Source organism: Molothrus aeneus, chromosome 1 (assembly GCF_037042795.1).
Source record: "Molothrus aeneus isolate 106 chromosome 1, BPBGC_Maene_1.0, whole genome shotgun sequence".
Classification (NCBI taxonomy): domain Eukaryota; kingdom Metazoa; phylum Chordata; class Aves; order Passeriformes; family Icteridae; genus Molothrus; species Molothrus aeneus.
Genome location: NC_089646.1, coordinates 91,761,206 through 91,776,380, shown reverse-complemented (window position 1 = coordinate 91,776,380; position 15,175 = coordinate 91,761,206). Strand labels below are relative to the sequence as shown.

Sequence of the window (15,175 nt, the reverse complement as noted above, 5' to 3'; positions counted from 1 at the left end):
CCATGGGGAGAGGAGTCCATGATGGAGCAGATATTTTGGCCAAGGTTATGACCCCACAGATGCCCATGCTGAAGCAGTCTACCCCTGGAGCTGTGCACCCTGTGGAAGGGACCCACACTGGAGCAGCTCAGTGGAGCAGCCCAATGGATAAATTTGCAGAGGACTCTTATGCTGGAACAGGGGTAGAGTGGGAGGTGTCCTGCTCCTGAGGAGGAAGGAGTTGGAGACAGCATGTGGCGAGCTGACCACAAATCCCATTCCCTGTTCCTTGTCTCCCTGTGCTCCAGTGGGAGGAAGTAGAGAATTTGGGAATGAAGTTAAGTCTGGGAAGAAGGGACAGGTGGAGGGAAGGTGTTTTTATGATTTGGTTTTATTTCTCATGATCCTACTCCGATTTGATTGGTATAAATTCAGTTAATTTCCCCAAGTCAAGTCTGTTTTGCCCGTGATGATAACTGGAGATTGATCTCTCCCTGTTCTTATCTCAGACCATGGACTTTTTGTTGTGACTTCTCTCCCCTGTACAGCTGATGAGAGGATGATAGAGGAGTGGTTTCAGAGGAGTGTAGAGCTTTAACAATTGGTTTTGAGGATTCATAAGGCTGGAAAACCCTGAAAGACAGAATCCAACATTCTGTTTTTAAACAACATTCCCAGAGATTTTGGATCAAAAAGAACAAGATATTTGGGTCCTTGATAAAGGACATTCAGAAAACTGGTCCACCCGCTGGTTTCTTTCTTCTTTCTTCTTTCTTCTTCATACATCACTTGCATGAAACCATAGGACCAGAGCTGTCTCCCATGCCTCCCTGTCTTTGTTAATATTGCTCCAATGTTTAAGTTAGCCCTTGGACTAGGGCTCCATTCACAGATATAGCAAATATTCTTCATGGTGCTAACTTGGGCTGTAATATTGCCACAAAATCTGCTAGAGAAAAACCAAACAAATAAGCCCTCACTGTGCAAGAGCAAAAGCAGAAAAGAATATATCTTCAAATGTGTATTTCCTTCCACATAAAATATGAGTGTAATAAAGTGCATTGGTATTTTTGCCTTTTACAGCTCTAAACATTGAGTTTGAGTAAACCACTATTTGCAAAAGATTAAATCCTATCTGGAATCTACCTGCACGCTGCTATAGTCACGCCCTCAGTCAAATGTGGTATTAGGTCTGTACTTTGTGCTGTTGTAAGCATAAGATTCCCAAGTGGTGTAGATCAGTGCTGCTTTGCTAGCTTTGGCAATGGTGCAGCTACTTATATCCCTCATCTCTGAGTTTCTAGATTTACAAGTATAACAATATTAAATGGCCCTTTTAATTCTCTCTTCACAGTATGTAAATACTGGTTTCTAGAAGTGCCTTCTTGCAATATACTTATTCTAATGTAAAAGATGAAAACTGAATATGTGAAAAAATGTGAAAAATGAGAAACAGAAGATTGCTTGGCTTTTGTGCTCAGTTTGAGGGCAAGCCTTCCTCATTAAAGGATCAGCGGTTCAAAGTTTGTAAGAGATATGTAATATGTATAATTAAATGAGGCTGGTGAAATAAGTCACAGTACATACAATTCCTCCTGGAGAAGGGTTGCAATTGTCAATCTGACAATTATAGACTTACTGATATTTCAGTAGAAGTTTCTGAAAAAGCTATTATCATTCAGACAAAGGGCAGCTTTTCAGTAATTCTGTGCTAGCTGTATCTTAAATAAAATAATTCAATTTCAGGAGAAGAAGTAAGGAGGGGGAAGCTCCTTACCAAAAATAGCTAAACCATAAAATATCCTAAATGTATCACTATCTTTGGGTACTTCAGATGTGGTCATTATTTTATTTACCAGGCCACATGCCTTATAAGCCCAAGAGTCTGAGTAAAACAAAACATATTAGAAATGTTGATTGGTCAGATAATTAGGGGCATCGTCTTGAGCTGGTACAACAGCAATAGACCCATAGAGACAAAGAACTAATGCTAAGGGGTCAGTGTCATTTATGACATTATGTGTCAGTGTCATTTATGACATATGACACATATGACATTTCCAACACTGAACCAAAGGAAAGGGATCTGTTCTCACCCCCTTGACACCATTCCACAGCATGATCCATGTGGAGATAATGAGATCAGTTGAAAAACCCTCCACTGATATGAATGAAAACACTATTGCATATGCAGCCTGTGTTAATGTTTTAGTGCAATTTGGGTTTGTTCCTTTGCCATTTAAATGGAAGAACTTCTTCCACTGGCCTGTTCACATTTATTGTTTTATGAAGCTGAGAATTTTCTTCCTTTTTTATCCATTTTCATGCATTCTTTTTTCCCCCCAATTTTTATACCTTTTACTTTAAGGTGTTTGGACTTCACCCTAATGCAGATATAACTTACCAGACCAACCTGGCCAATGAGACATTCAGTACCATAGTAAGCATCCAGCCCAAAGACAGCAGTACTAGAGGGGGAGAAACCCGGGAAGCAGTGGTGCAGCGTCTTGCTGATGAGATGCTGGAGAAGTTACCTCCAGATTATAAACCTCATGAGGTATGTGCTACTTCATAAAACACATGTTTTATATGTATGCACGTATATACATTTGTGTTTTAGAAGTTTTATTGTGCTTCTTAAATTTATCTGGCATGTATTTTAAAAAGATCTTTAAATTATGCATAGGGGTTTATAAGTCTGTTTTGCTTTATTATCTAACATATTCCTACATCAGAAAGATATATTTCAAATGCCACAGTCCACTTAGTCACCTTAACTCAGAAGACCCATTCAAGGCATCAGAAAGTTCTTGCTTTCCTTAGTAGCTTACAGAAGTAGCCTGATGACTCTTTCTGAGGGTCTGGTGATCCTGTAGTGGTTACAGCATTAAATTTAAATTTAAATTTAAATTTAAATTTAAATTTACGTACTCCCATTATGACACCCCCATGATGAAGAGTGAATTTTATCACTAACCTTTTCATGCTCCAGATTTTTTTGGGTCTGAGCCATAAGAGGTATCTTTGTCAATCTTTTCTTGCATTTTTAATTAACAGCCCCATTAAATGGAAACATCCAGCATAGAGACTCTTGCATCAGTTTATAAGTAGGTTCTACTGTCTGTGAGGGAAATGAGGGGTTTTTAACATTTACTGTTCATGAAACACTGTTCAAGTGTTTCATGAACAGTAAATGCTAAAAACCCCTCATTTCCCTGATTTTATTCTTTACAATTGTCTTTTGCCTTGATGGTGCCCTTTTTTGCCCTGGTTGTAGTTCAAGCTGGTAAAATGCTCAGTAGGAATTACAACATGCTATGTGTGCTTAATTTTCTTCTCTGGCCAACTTAGAATGTCCACCTAAGTAACAAATAATAGTATTTCCTGTCTTCCCTTCTACTATTCTCAGACTGAATATGTCTTGTATAAATAACCACTTTTGTACTGTCATAATTCAACTTGGAACTTCTCTTGTCATTCCCCTGTCATCAAGCTACTTACAGTCTGCAACATTTTTTGGTGACATTTCCTACCAACTACCTCCATATTGTTCTTTTCCATCCATTCCTGTTTGCATCTCTCCTTTTTGTCACCTTCTTATTGTGTGTCCTAATGAAAGTCTATAAATAATTTTTTGTAGAATTTGATTAAGAATGGAGTCAATTTTCTAGTTTTCATATTATTATTTAATGATGAATAAATATTAGAAATAGAAAATAAAATTAAATCTAGTAAATGTAATAATAATTCATAATTTAATAAATTTAATAATTTTCATGTTGGATCTACGACTATCACTTACACCTTAAATTGTTCTCAGTCCTCTTCCCTTATCTTTCCAATCAGATTAAAGCTTTTTTATGGAACTAAATTCTTCTAGTTTCATTCATCTCCTTCATTTGTTTTTCAATTTACAGTAGCAGTAAAATACTGAATGCCTGGATACAATGTATGCTTTTGCCATATTTGTAATATGGGTATTGAGCTAAGTTTTTACAATATACTTGCTAAATCCTCCAAAGGACTATTTCTTCATTCCCTTGTTAAGCTGATGACTTTTTTCCTCCTGAAGAATTTGTAATGCTTAGAAAACATCAATAGTACTTACTGCACTTTACATTGTAACCAGAGGGTAGTCTTAACCTCAGGTTTTACCTCTGGGAAATTTGTGCAATACCTTTCAGTCATGTAAAATGCACACACAGTTGTTTAATCTAAATTTCACTTTGGCATTTCTTCTGTTTAATCTTAGGCTCATTGACTTTCTTTCCTTCTTGGTTTATTCCCTGAGGTTATGCACACAAACCACATGTAGGGGATGCCTCCCCTTTTAAGTCACTTCATCAAATCTTAGCTTTGGAGACCACCAGTTTTGGAGCCAGGGACTGTAGTTAAGGGCAGAGGGTCTGAAAGGGTTATTTCAGACATTCCATCCTTCACTCTTGACTTGCCTATTTTACTGCTGTATTTGTATTTATATAATACATACTGTTTCATGTGTCTGTATTTAAAAAAAAATCACCACCAATTGTTTACTCTGCTCTTTCACTTTTCTCATGATCTGCCAATCATACATGAGGGGTTTTATTTTCTAATAAGCAGTCATCATTGCAATGATGCTCAGAATTAACATTTCTTTGTTTCAGTACGGTTTCTCTTACATCTTCTATGAGCTTCAAAGGAAACTTATTTTGCTTTAATTTGCTTCATAGCTGTCCTGTTAGGATTCAGCCAAGGAGATTTGAGCTTGTACAGAGGATGTGTTGTTGGATCTACTTTTTTCTTCTGTATTTCTTGTAGATGCATTCTGAGTTCAGTAAGTGTAGATACCACCTCTTTCTGGGGATATCTAGTTTTCTAAAGCTCTAGTTTTCTAAACATCTTCATCTGTGAATTACACTTCACTTTGATTAATCATACCTCTCTCCTTATGTGCCTTTTTTTCAGTCTGCACTACTGATGGACGGCACAGTACTTTTCCACAGAAACATTCAGAAATTATGCTTAGTTTCTGTAGCATGGTAGTCATTCATTTGTTCTGACCATCTAGAGAATATTCTCTGTTCATTTTCCAAGAGTTTTTCATTGCTAATAATGTACTCCTCTGTATAGCTCCTTGGCTGTCTCTGCTGCACTAACGCATATACAGATTTTAATTCTGTAGTGTTATGAGTTTTGGCGTTATTTCTTCTGGACCCTGATTTTTCAATATTTCTTTCTTCAGCCTGCTTAGTGAATTTACCCTTTGTCTCTTCCTCTACATTTTAGAACTTGTCTCATTCTCTACATCTTAGAACTTGATTTGGTCTTTCCAAATTCTTTCCTTGTAAGGGATTTTCCCTTTTCTGCCTTTAGTGCCCAGTTCCATGTCTTATGTGTTGCTTGTGTGGCAGAAGTGTGGTCACATCTAGACAATAAGCAAAAAAATCTATATCAAATGTGTTTCTCATTTGAACTGTCACTCAATTATTCTGGAATCTTTTAGAAAGCATGGATATGGCCAGAGTGAGCTGTAAAGAAAGCTAAATTTTTGAATGCAAGTTTACATAAAAAAGCCCCAAACCCAAATGACTATAATACAAAAAAGAAAAATTATATCATGCTTACTAACATATAACAAAGAATTTCATTAATCAGAGTAGAAAAGAAGGGAGAGTTTAGGTATTCTCTGAGGAAAGAAGCAACAGTTTGGTAGAAGCTACAAAATGGCAAATGAAATTATGCTTGCAAGCAAAAGGAGTGAAATGGATTATGTAATTACTTCTTGCAATGTCTGAGAAAAAAAATGGGAAATGAGATAGGTTCTGTTATTTGTCAATTTAAGTCAACATTTGGTCATTCAGAACATTGTTATATACTAATCAGTTTAATAAATCTGAAACAAATATAACAAATACCCTAAATTGAAAGACTGAGGGAGTGTGTCTAGAAAAAGTTTATATGCATTTTCCTTATTGGAAAAGATCAGTAGAAAGAGAAACATTCATTAGTCCTAGCAGTGGAGCTTGGGTTTCCTTTTAGAATAATATTATGCTCCAGTAATGCCGTGATGTGTTAGTTAGTCTTTGGAAACCTAAGTAAAAAGATACTATCAGTAAAGAAAAGGAGCAAATTTTTTTGGAAACAATGAAGGTAATTAAAAGCAAATTCTCTTCAGGGAAAGTGGCAGGTGCCTTTGCTACCTTTGATAAGTTCTTGTGGCTCCCTTTAGAAAATGTGGAGTGAATTTGCACAGAGCTACAACCCCAGCAGACTGGGTTAGGGACAGATGGTACCAAAAACAATTATTTGCTGACATTCAGAGCTCCAGATTGTATTTTCTCTTGATACATTGTGAATCCAGGGAAATTTCAGGCTGTCACAGAGAGGCCTTCATTTCTCAATTATTAGCTTTCAGCAATGACTTCAGTCTCAACAACTTCCAAAACAGGGCGACCATTTTACCCCATGATATCTGCTGCTTCTATTGTTGTGTTCTTGTAATGCTTCTCACCCGTCAAGTAACTTACCCAAAAGAGTAGAAACAAAACGAGTCACCTTTGCATGCTTTCTCAGGCTGTGGTTGACACAGGTGGTGGAAAAGCAAAATAAAGCTTCCTCCTGACCTGAAACTGTCCTCATTTTTCCCTAAGAATTCTGCTTTTATGAACCTTTTTTGCTTCTGGGTCTTGCCTTGCAGGTTACAGAGAGATTAGTGGTAAAATTATTAGGTCCAGTCAGTCCATGTGAATGAAGACAGGTGCAAGAATAAATGTCAGCCTGTCACACAGAAATGTTTACAATGAAAATGATCCCTGCATCTTGCAAAACAGCATTCTAGGGAATAGCAAGTAGCAGCAGTTTTTTTCCTTAAATATTATTTGTAGTATTGATTAACTGTAATTCCTCTAAGGCTATGGCTACATTAGCAAGCACTGCATGGAAATAGGAATTTGTCTGAGAACCCCAGGCCTTCATTAGATGTTTTGCTGGAGAATTTGCCTTGGTCTAGCTCTAGTCTGGGCCTGTAGGCTGAACCCATTAGTAATTGAAGTACCTTAGAGTCCCTGAAGCAGACTTTTTGGGTTAGCTTAATTTGAAGCTAAGACCTTTGTGTGCCTGGAATCTAGTTTTCAGTGCAGTGGTTTTGCTACCAAACCGCCCCCCCCCCCGAAATAAAATAAAAAAAATTAATTCAGGGTCTGAACTGAAACACTGACATAAATGATTCTGTAATGTGTGTACTTATCAACACTATCAGATATGGTGGTCATCTATCTCTAGAGCTCCTTCTATTTTCTATGTATTTTGCTGTCTGCTTCCTTATGTACAGCAAGGAAGGGGTCCTTGACATTCCTTGAAAAGAGCTTTGGCTTATCCATCTACAGAGTGATGGACTTCCCCTTTCTGCTGACAAAGAATGTAGCAAGTAACTAAGTCTGATTTTAAAAAATAGCATTTACTGAAAACCATAGGCAGTTGCTACTACAGCAACTTGATCAATGATCATGGCATGAGTTCAGCAACTACTTTTCTACTCATAGTCCTATAAAGTATGTGCTGACAAACTGGTGACCTAAGGACAGCTAAGAAATATGCATAAAGGAATCTGACACAGTAGAGATGTAGAGATATGCATTGCAAAATCATATAGACAAAGCTATTAAGATTATGATTTTAGTAGCTCCTTTCTTAAATCACATTGTTTTATGTTGGATGATAGCTGTTTGCATAATGAAAAGGGGATGTTCTAAGTGGGATTTATGGAATTAGTATATTAATCTCAGAAAAGCTATTTTGGTTAATGAGTTTAATCTTTTGAAGGTTTTTTTTTGAGAGTCGGTATCCATATTTTTATGTCATAATAAATACAACCCTGGATGTAAATCATCTGATTGCTTGATAAGAAGAATTCTAATACAAAACTAGTTAATCATACTTCAGTGCTTGTATTTTAAATGAATCTTAGCAGCAAGATTTCCAAGAAATGCACTGTGTTATACTCTCACCATAAAGTGAGAGTACAAAGTAAATCTCACCATAGATCAGGATTGATTTGTATACAATAAAGTAAGAAGTATGGAATTTTTTTTTTCAGTTTTGATATCTGGTTGTGCTTGGTGCTCCAGACTGAGTGTTCTGAGCATATTTAGGTTGGATTTGCAAATTTCTGCTTTATTGGTTGCCTCCATTATTCAAAACATTATAGGTATTTTGTAGGTACATGAAAGTAAATCAGAAGATTGTGTTAGTTCTGAGAATTAACTAGTTAAATTGTAAAATTATCAGCACTGTAATATTTTAGAATCTTTATTTCATGTCCTCTTTGTAGAGTCATAAATATTAATATTTTGGAAAATAACCCCTTTAATAACATCTTCCATACAATTTTTCCTCAAATGGGAGAATTCTTCCTCTAAATGATCCCCAAAAGGAACACATCCTTTGTAGACTAGAAATAAGAAGTGTGTTTCTTATATAAAGGATAACATGCATAGACTATATTCTGCATAATTCCTTTCTTATTAGTGGCATGCACTAGACTTCTAAGTATTCTGAAAAAAATAAATCAAATGTTTTTACTTTTTTTCAAGAAGAAGAATTACCAATTCTTGTGAATTTTTCAGAAAGCAGAAGTTTTCCCTGAATTTTGTATGAAATAATCAGAATACTTCATTGTGTGGATTATCCAAAAAATTTATTCCTCAGCTCTAGTCTATGGTAGCTGGTTTAAGTATTTTTTTCTCTTTCATAGGCAGGACGCATTAACTCAGTCTGTAAAATGTACTGTCACACTGCAAAGCATTAGCATAATTGGCTGGCACCTATTTCTTGGACATTCTGTCTGACAAACCCATGGGTCCTTGTGATTAAAATATGATGTATAACCTTGCTGATAGCTGTCTCCCAAGGAGAATAGCATAAAAAGTTGAGAAAGAGTATTTTACTGGGCTTGGAGTTGAAATTTAAGATTTGGAAATTGCCAAAGCATTTGCATATTTATACTAGTGATTATAACTACTCATCTGCTGTATGATATTAATCTTGCAGAAATCTGCTATTCATTGTAATAATTAAATCTTTAGTAATGTTTATTATTTGTTTAAAATGTATAGTATACATAATAATGTATATATTGGGATACATGAGCCATTGGCACTTTCTAAAAGAGGGGAACAAATGTCGAAAGTCTGAAAAATCAGGAATTCTGGTACTGGGTGGGCTATAAGCACCATGATTTTTGCAGGTGCTGTTAAACCCTCTCTCATGCACTGTAGTACACAGTGAACTTTGATATACATGGAACATGCAGCGTATGTCTGAAGCACATTCCATACACATCATATGCAAAAGTGAGACAGGGAATGCTGTTGCTATTGTCATTATGACATGTCCTTAACCAACACAGGCAACTGATTCCCTTTTGAAAATATTGAATTTGAGAGAAACTGTTACCCTTGAAAACTAAAAAGGCCAAAGGCTTCTACTTGCAAAATGGTGCACATAATGGTGTAACAGATTTCTGTGGCATCTGTATTATTTCTGGCAGTCTTGCCTCTCTAGAAATGTATCCATGAGCATCTTGTCTTATGAGCAAGTCACATGCTACTGAAAGTAGCAGCTTTTACATATCATTGTTCTTGTTAAGTGGAACTCCATTTGCTGCATTATTTCAGCTCAGCAGAGCAAGAAAAGGTGATAAAGTTCACCCAGCACAATTTGGAAATAGAAAGAAGTTACCATCAAACAGTGCTTTTGTGTAGCATGTGGGTTTTTTTATTTTAAGATCTAAGACCCTGCAGCCTAACAAGGACAGAAGGAACTGCTGTGTCCCTTCAAAGAGAGGGAACTTTACCTTCTTAGAATGATGGAGGAGCTCGTTCTGGTAAGCTAATGAGTCACAGTGTGCTAAATCTTACAGCTGGCACAGGACTTGAATGGCCATCTGTTACTAAAATGTTTCTTTTCTGAAAATGTTTTTGCTTTCAAAAATTATTGCATGGCAAACAGGAGATTAGGTTTTATAATCATTGCACTATTCTTTTTTAGGTGAAAGCACAGCTTCAAAAGATGGGAGCTTTTCAGCCCATAAACATATTTCTCCGTCAAGAAATTGACCGGATGCAACTTGTTATATCCAGAGTTCGAACTACACTGACTGATCTCAAATTGGCTATTGATGGTAAGCTACGATATCAAACATTGTAATTAAGGTGCAATATTTATTGCTAGCAGTTGCTTATACCATATAATTAAATAAATATTTCTTCTTGTTTCCTTCCTTTCTCTTTTGTTCCTTCCCTCACACTGTTTTTCTCTTTTTCTCTGTCTTTATCATATGACCACTAATTCTAGCCCTTAAAATCTCCTGATTGCATCTCTAAGGACACTCCACCTAAATTTATTCTGCACTCATCTTCTCCAGTATTGCAGTTCGTGTCCCTTAGCTACTACTTCACTTCTGTGATTCTCTCTAGGATCCTACAGAGCTCAGAGGAATTGCATGAAAAAGTCCATGCGCCGTGTATACCAGAGTTATTTAAGAAATTAAGCTGAGACATAATGATATAGAACAAGGTTGAAGGGTTGCTGCTAAGTAATTGAGAGACAGGGAACTCAGGAGGCAAGGTGAAAAAGACTCCAATTTAAGGTGAAATTTGACACATTTGTGAAACTGGCTATACCAAATGGCATGTCTCTAAATGGAAGCTGAAGTGAGTGGCAGTGTCAATCAAAAGAGAGAGACAGTTCTCCATTTAGGCTTCACAGGAGGCAGGAAACAGCACTCTGTATCTCCCAGAGACAGGAGTATTTGGCTGAAAGTGAGCAATGGTGAATGAAGTTAAAAAACCCCAAGAGTAGAGGCAACTAGAAGCAGATGGAAAATTTGATCAGAAAAAGAGTGAGAAAAAAGAAGGGATAATGATGTTGCCATCTGCTTTTTGTTTTCACTTCCTATTTTTCTTCCTCTTTTGCAAGAGTTGAAAAACCCAGGAAGGAAAGTGTACTGTTGCTCAGCCAAACTTTTTGAATTAAGAAATCAAAATGGAGCAGGAATGGGTAGATTCCACTGGTAAAGCTCTCACCCAAGTCTGCTGTTCTCTAGCAGAGACAGAAATTATCTGACAGAGCAAACTGTCCTCACAGGGAGCAGGTCAGAATGCCTCAGAATTAGTCCCTTCTGACACAGCTGATGGCATTACTGTAATCTGTCTTACTGGTGTTCTGACAACGTCTTTCATGAAGGGGCATTATTTTTTAATTTGTATTTTTATTACACAAGGATCAGAAAGTATTTCTTTTTCTCTATCATTTGTGTGATACACTAAGACAACAAGACATGCTTCAGAAACCTCATGCCTCTAATCTGAATCTAGGAAAGATGTGCCCAAGGCTAATAATCTTTCATATCCTGTAATAACATACGTAAAGATCAGGCTGGAAGAAACAATTGTCCTCTCTTTCTGAGCTGAAAGTTCCCTTTTATATGTGAATAGAGTCCCTTTTCAAGTATATAAAAGGAATGTTTTCCATCTAAGAAAGTGTTAGTCTTTCCTTGATTGTGACAGATATATTTAAATTCTCAATATGTATAATATTCTGCAGAGGCTGCATGAGTAACATAATTTATTTGCACTTCACATTCAGTTCCACAGTGGGCGCAGTCCTCTGCCAGATGTTTAATCAAGTTAATGCTGTAACTTTCATGCAATTCTCTAAAACATAATTTCTTACAGACAGGCAAGTTAAATATAGTGAAAAATTGCTCTGAAAACAAAATTGGATGTATAGTTAACAATAACAATTAATGGCTTCTGGCATGTTCATGCTATATCAAGTGCATGTGGTAGACTGTTAATTAGGGGGTGGAAAGAACATTTAGGCATTCTATCTCAGCAAAAGGGAAAACCCCAAACTGTCTCATACTAGATTCTCTCCCAAAACTAGTCAACTGCAATGTCAGGTCATCTGAGGTGCTTCATTTTCTTTACAATGAGGTAAACTGATGTGCCTGCTCAAACAGGTCATGTAATTTTTGACATCTGCCCTGCTCATGTATCTGGCTCTGGCTTCATGAACCTGTTAAAGTCCAGCACCCACTTTAAGCAGACCTAAAATTTCAAATAAATTTGGTGTTTAAGAATATAGTGTGTCTTTAGGTTGTGAAAGGAAGTCTGAATGTCTGATTCTGCAGTTTGGATGTGAATGGATGGACCTTGTTATTTTGATGTTGCTCACCAAGGTAATGTAAAGCCCTCCTCAGGGGCTTTTGAGGTAATTTGAGGTAATGTAAACCCCTCCTCAGGGGCTTTTGAGGTAATTTGAGGTAATGTAAAGCCCTCCTCAGGGAGAGCCCACGTGCAGCTGAACATGAGGGATTAAGAAGGAATTTGCAGACACAGTTTTGTCCTTCTGTCCAGAGGGCAGAGTAAGCAGTTCAGCTTTTGGGAGGGGTGAGGATGCTCAGCATGTGTCCAACATGTTTGTTGGCAAATATGCCCCAGAAGCTTGCTTCTCCACCAGTAAACTTTGCTGCCCAGAGGGACACTTTTTCTGGATCAAATTGTAGTAATTAGATTGTAGCTGCACTTTGTACTCTCACTTATGTCCCAACCATTACTTCTGCTTTAATTACTTATTGATTGCCCAGAGTTTATGTCACAGTTGGCATAATACAGAGCTTCACCATAAATCAGAACACAGCAGTGATGGTTGTCCTTTTGAGTGCCCTAAATAGAAGCCATGTTCCAAACAGAGAAATCTTTTCAGAGACAAGGAGAAGACATGGGGTTTGCACCAAAAATGCCACATCTTAATGGGTTATGAGCAGCAGATCTTGAGCCCCTGTCAGAAGATGACAATTCTTTGTAGGGCAGTATCCAAGCTGTAGAGTTCCTGTCTTACCTCCTGCCTCTGGCAGTCTAGAGGCTTCTGGCACAGAATACTGATCCCCCCACTCTTTACTGTAAAGAGGATACTTCAAAGCCCCTCTCCTACTAGTGAAGGAACTGTCTCTAAATGCAATAAAATCTAATGACACATCCAGTTATTCCTAGCCTTTTAGAGTTTGTTTGAGTTTGTCTGAATGTGGCCTGTCTGTGAGATTTTGTGGGGCTGTCTTTATTTCTCCATGCACTGAATAAGAGTGGTAAGCATTTTGATGTCTTCTCTTGGTGAAGAAAGTGAGAAGAGAGATTCTGTGGGAGTGTTTTCCATGAATGAAGTGGAGCATACTTGTAGTAACACTGAAAGTGGATATTGAATCCTTGGCAATGGAAATATGCACAGCTTTTAGTTTGATTTTAATCCTTATTCTTTTTAATCCAGTTAACATTGTGTTTAAGGGCTTCTTGTGAGACAAAAAAATGCTTAACTCATTACTTATATCTGGGTTCTACTTTGGTCATAAAACTGTATCCACTTGGTTCTGGTTTCTGGTACCTTACAGCTTTGTGTTTTCAAACTAATCCTTGGGAATTGCCTAAATTGCCCACTTCATGAACAAGTGAAGAACATCAGAGAAACTTTGGATTTTTTAATCTTTTCATGTCATGTATGTGCCCCATGATCACAGAACTCCCACTGCTATTTGTACAGTATTTACAGAGTTAGGAGAGAGAAGTCCTTTCCTCATAACATGTTTCCTGAAAATACAGCAGTTCTATGGCAATGTAGTTCTACACGTGTTATAGGAGTTATGTAGGATTTTTAGGTCATCTACACAAGCTCATGAGTGAAGCCCACGATAAAGATTCACTACTTATCAGTTTCTCTGGGTCTGGATTGAAGGCACTTGAGACAGTAGTTCATATTTGGACTCAAGTGTTTATTATTTCTTATGAGTGAAACAGTCTCACAACCATGAGTTCTGCAGCCTTTCATTAGAAGGCACAAAATGGCTAACAAACTTTTGTTACAAGGTCTTTTAAGACTAAACTATCCAATTAAGAACCGGCACCTAGATTATTTTCCCTTTTAACCCCATAACTGATCCCAAGGAGCCCGCAATGCAGACTTTTCTGCCCAATTACAAAATGCCACCCAACACCCATGAAGAAGAAGGAAGAAAAAGCATGAAGAAGAAACCCAGGACAACACCCTGTTCCCTCCATCTTGCTTCCATCCACAACATACTAAAAATCCCAAAACCTAAATTTCTCACCAAGTGATACACCTACACTACTCTCTATAATCCATTTCACACTTTTGTGGATTCTAGTCTATCCTGAAGTCTAGGAAACTTTCTCTATGTATGAGGGTCAAAGTCAGTGCTCCCCTGGGGATCAGGGCACCCCAGAGCAGACAGAGAAATATTCCTGGTGCCCTGGGTTTTCACAATTACTTTTTTCCGACTTGGAACACCATGAAGTTGAAAGTACCATTTGTATCATGATGCCGAAAGGAATTTCTGTTCATCGTATGTAGCACCTTATAACAGGGATATAAATGAAGTCTAAAAGAGTCAAAAGAGGTAGCTGGTAATTTATTTTAACCTACATAGTGAAAAAGTGAAGCTCAGGAAACTAATCTTGCCAGAGTGCATAGGAAAGGTAATTTCCCATGAAAGGAAGAAGTATGGACTCATTCCCCATGTCTGGCTAAGTTCTGTTTTGACTTGTAATGGTATAAGACTGCTAACACTAACACAGTTTTAGTTTTGGTGTGTGTGTGTGTGTGTGTGTGTGTGAGGCTTGTAGGGATTCATCACTTTTGGATGAGGATTTTGTTTGAAAATAATTAAGAGCACTCAGTAAAGATATTAATGGAATGTAACAATCATTTGAGGAATGAAGGAGATGAGTCTAGTATGTCTTGTGGTGTAGTTACTCTTGGCTCAGCAGCTCTCATCCATTATTTAATTCTCATCCTGATAAGAATGCCAGAATGCCTCCTGTTGTCTTTCACAGTGTGGCACATCATTTCTGAACTTCTTAATAGGTCTTACATATGCTTGCCATGATGCTGGCCAGGACAACTGTTTAGAAACACACACTGCACATTAAGGACAAAGTGCAGAACAGAGTTTTTCTGCCTGTTGTATTGCTCTAGCTCAGGGTAGTGATTTGTATTACTTTCTTTGCAGAGGTGTGTGTGGATTTTCATCTTCAAATTACTGCTTTAAACTTTAAAGAGAAAACAGAACAGGGGTAAAAGTTAGATGCTGCAGGAGAGAGTACCAGCCTACAAATAAAACATGAAGAGAGTGTTGTGCATT

At 37.3% G+C, this 15,175-nt stretch overlaps 1 protein-coding gene across 1 annotated transcript in view; it reads left to right on the top strand.

The window, feature by feature from the left end:
- Nucleotides 1-15,175, top strand: part of LOC136563371 (dynein axonemal heavy chain 5-like) — a 149,426-nt gene that overhangs the window by 123,236 nt on the left and 11,015 nt on the right. The window contains exons 73-74 of the mRNA XM_066560715.1: nucleotides 2,348-2,536; nucleotides 10,009-10,141. Coding sequence (XP_066416812.1) covers nucleotides 2,348-2,536; nucleotides 10,009-10,141 — 322 coding nt within the window. The remainder of the gene's footprint in view (nucleotides 1-2,347; nucleotides 2,537-10,008; nucleotides 10,142-15,175) is intronic.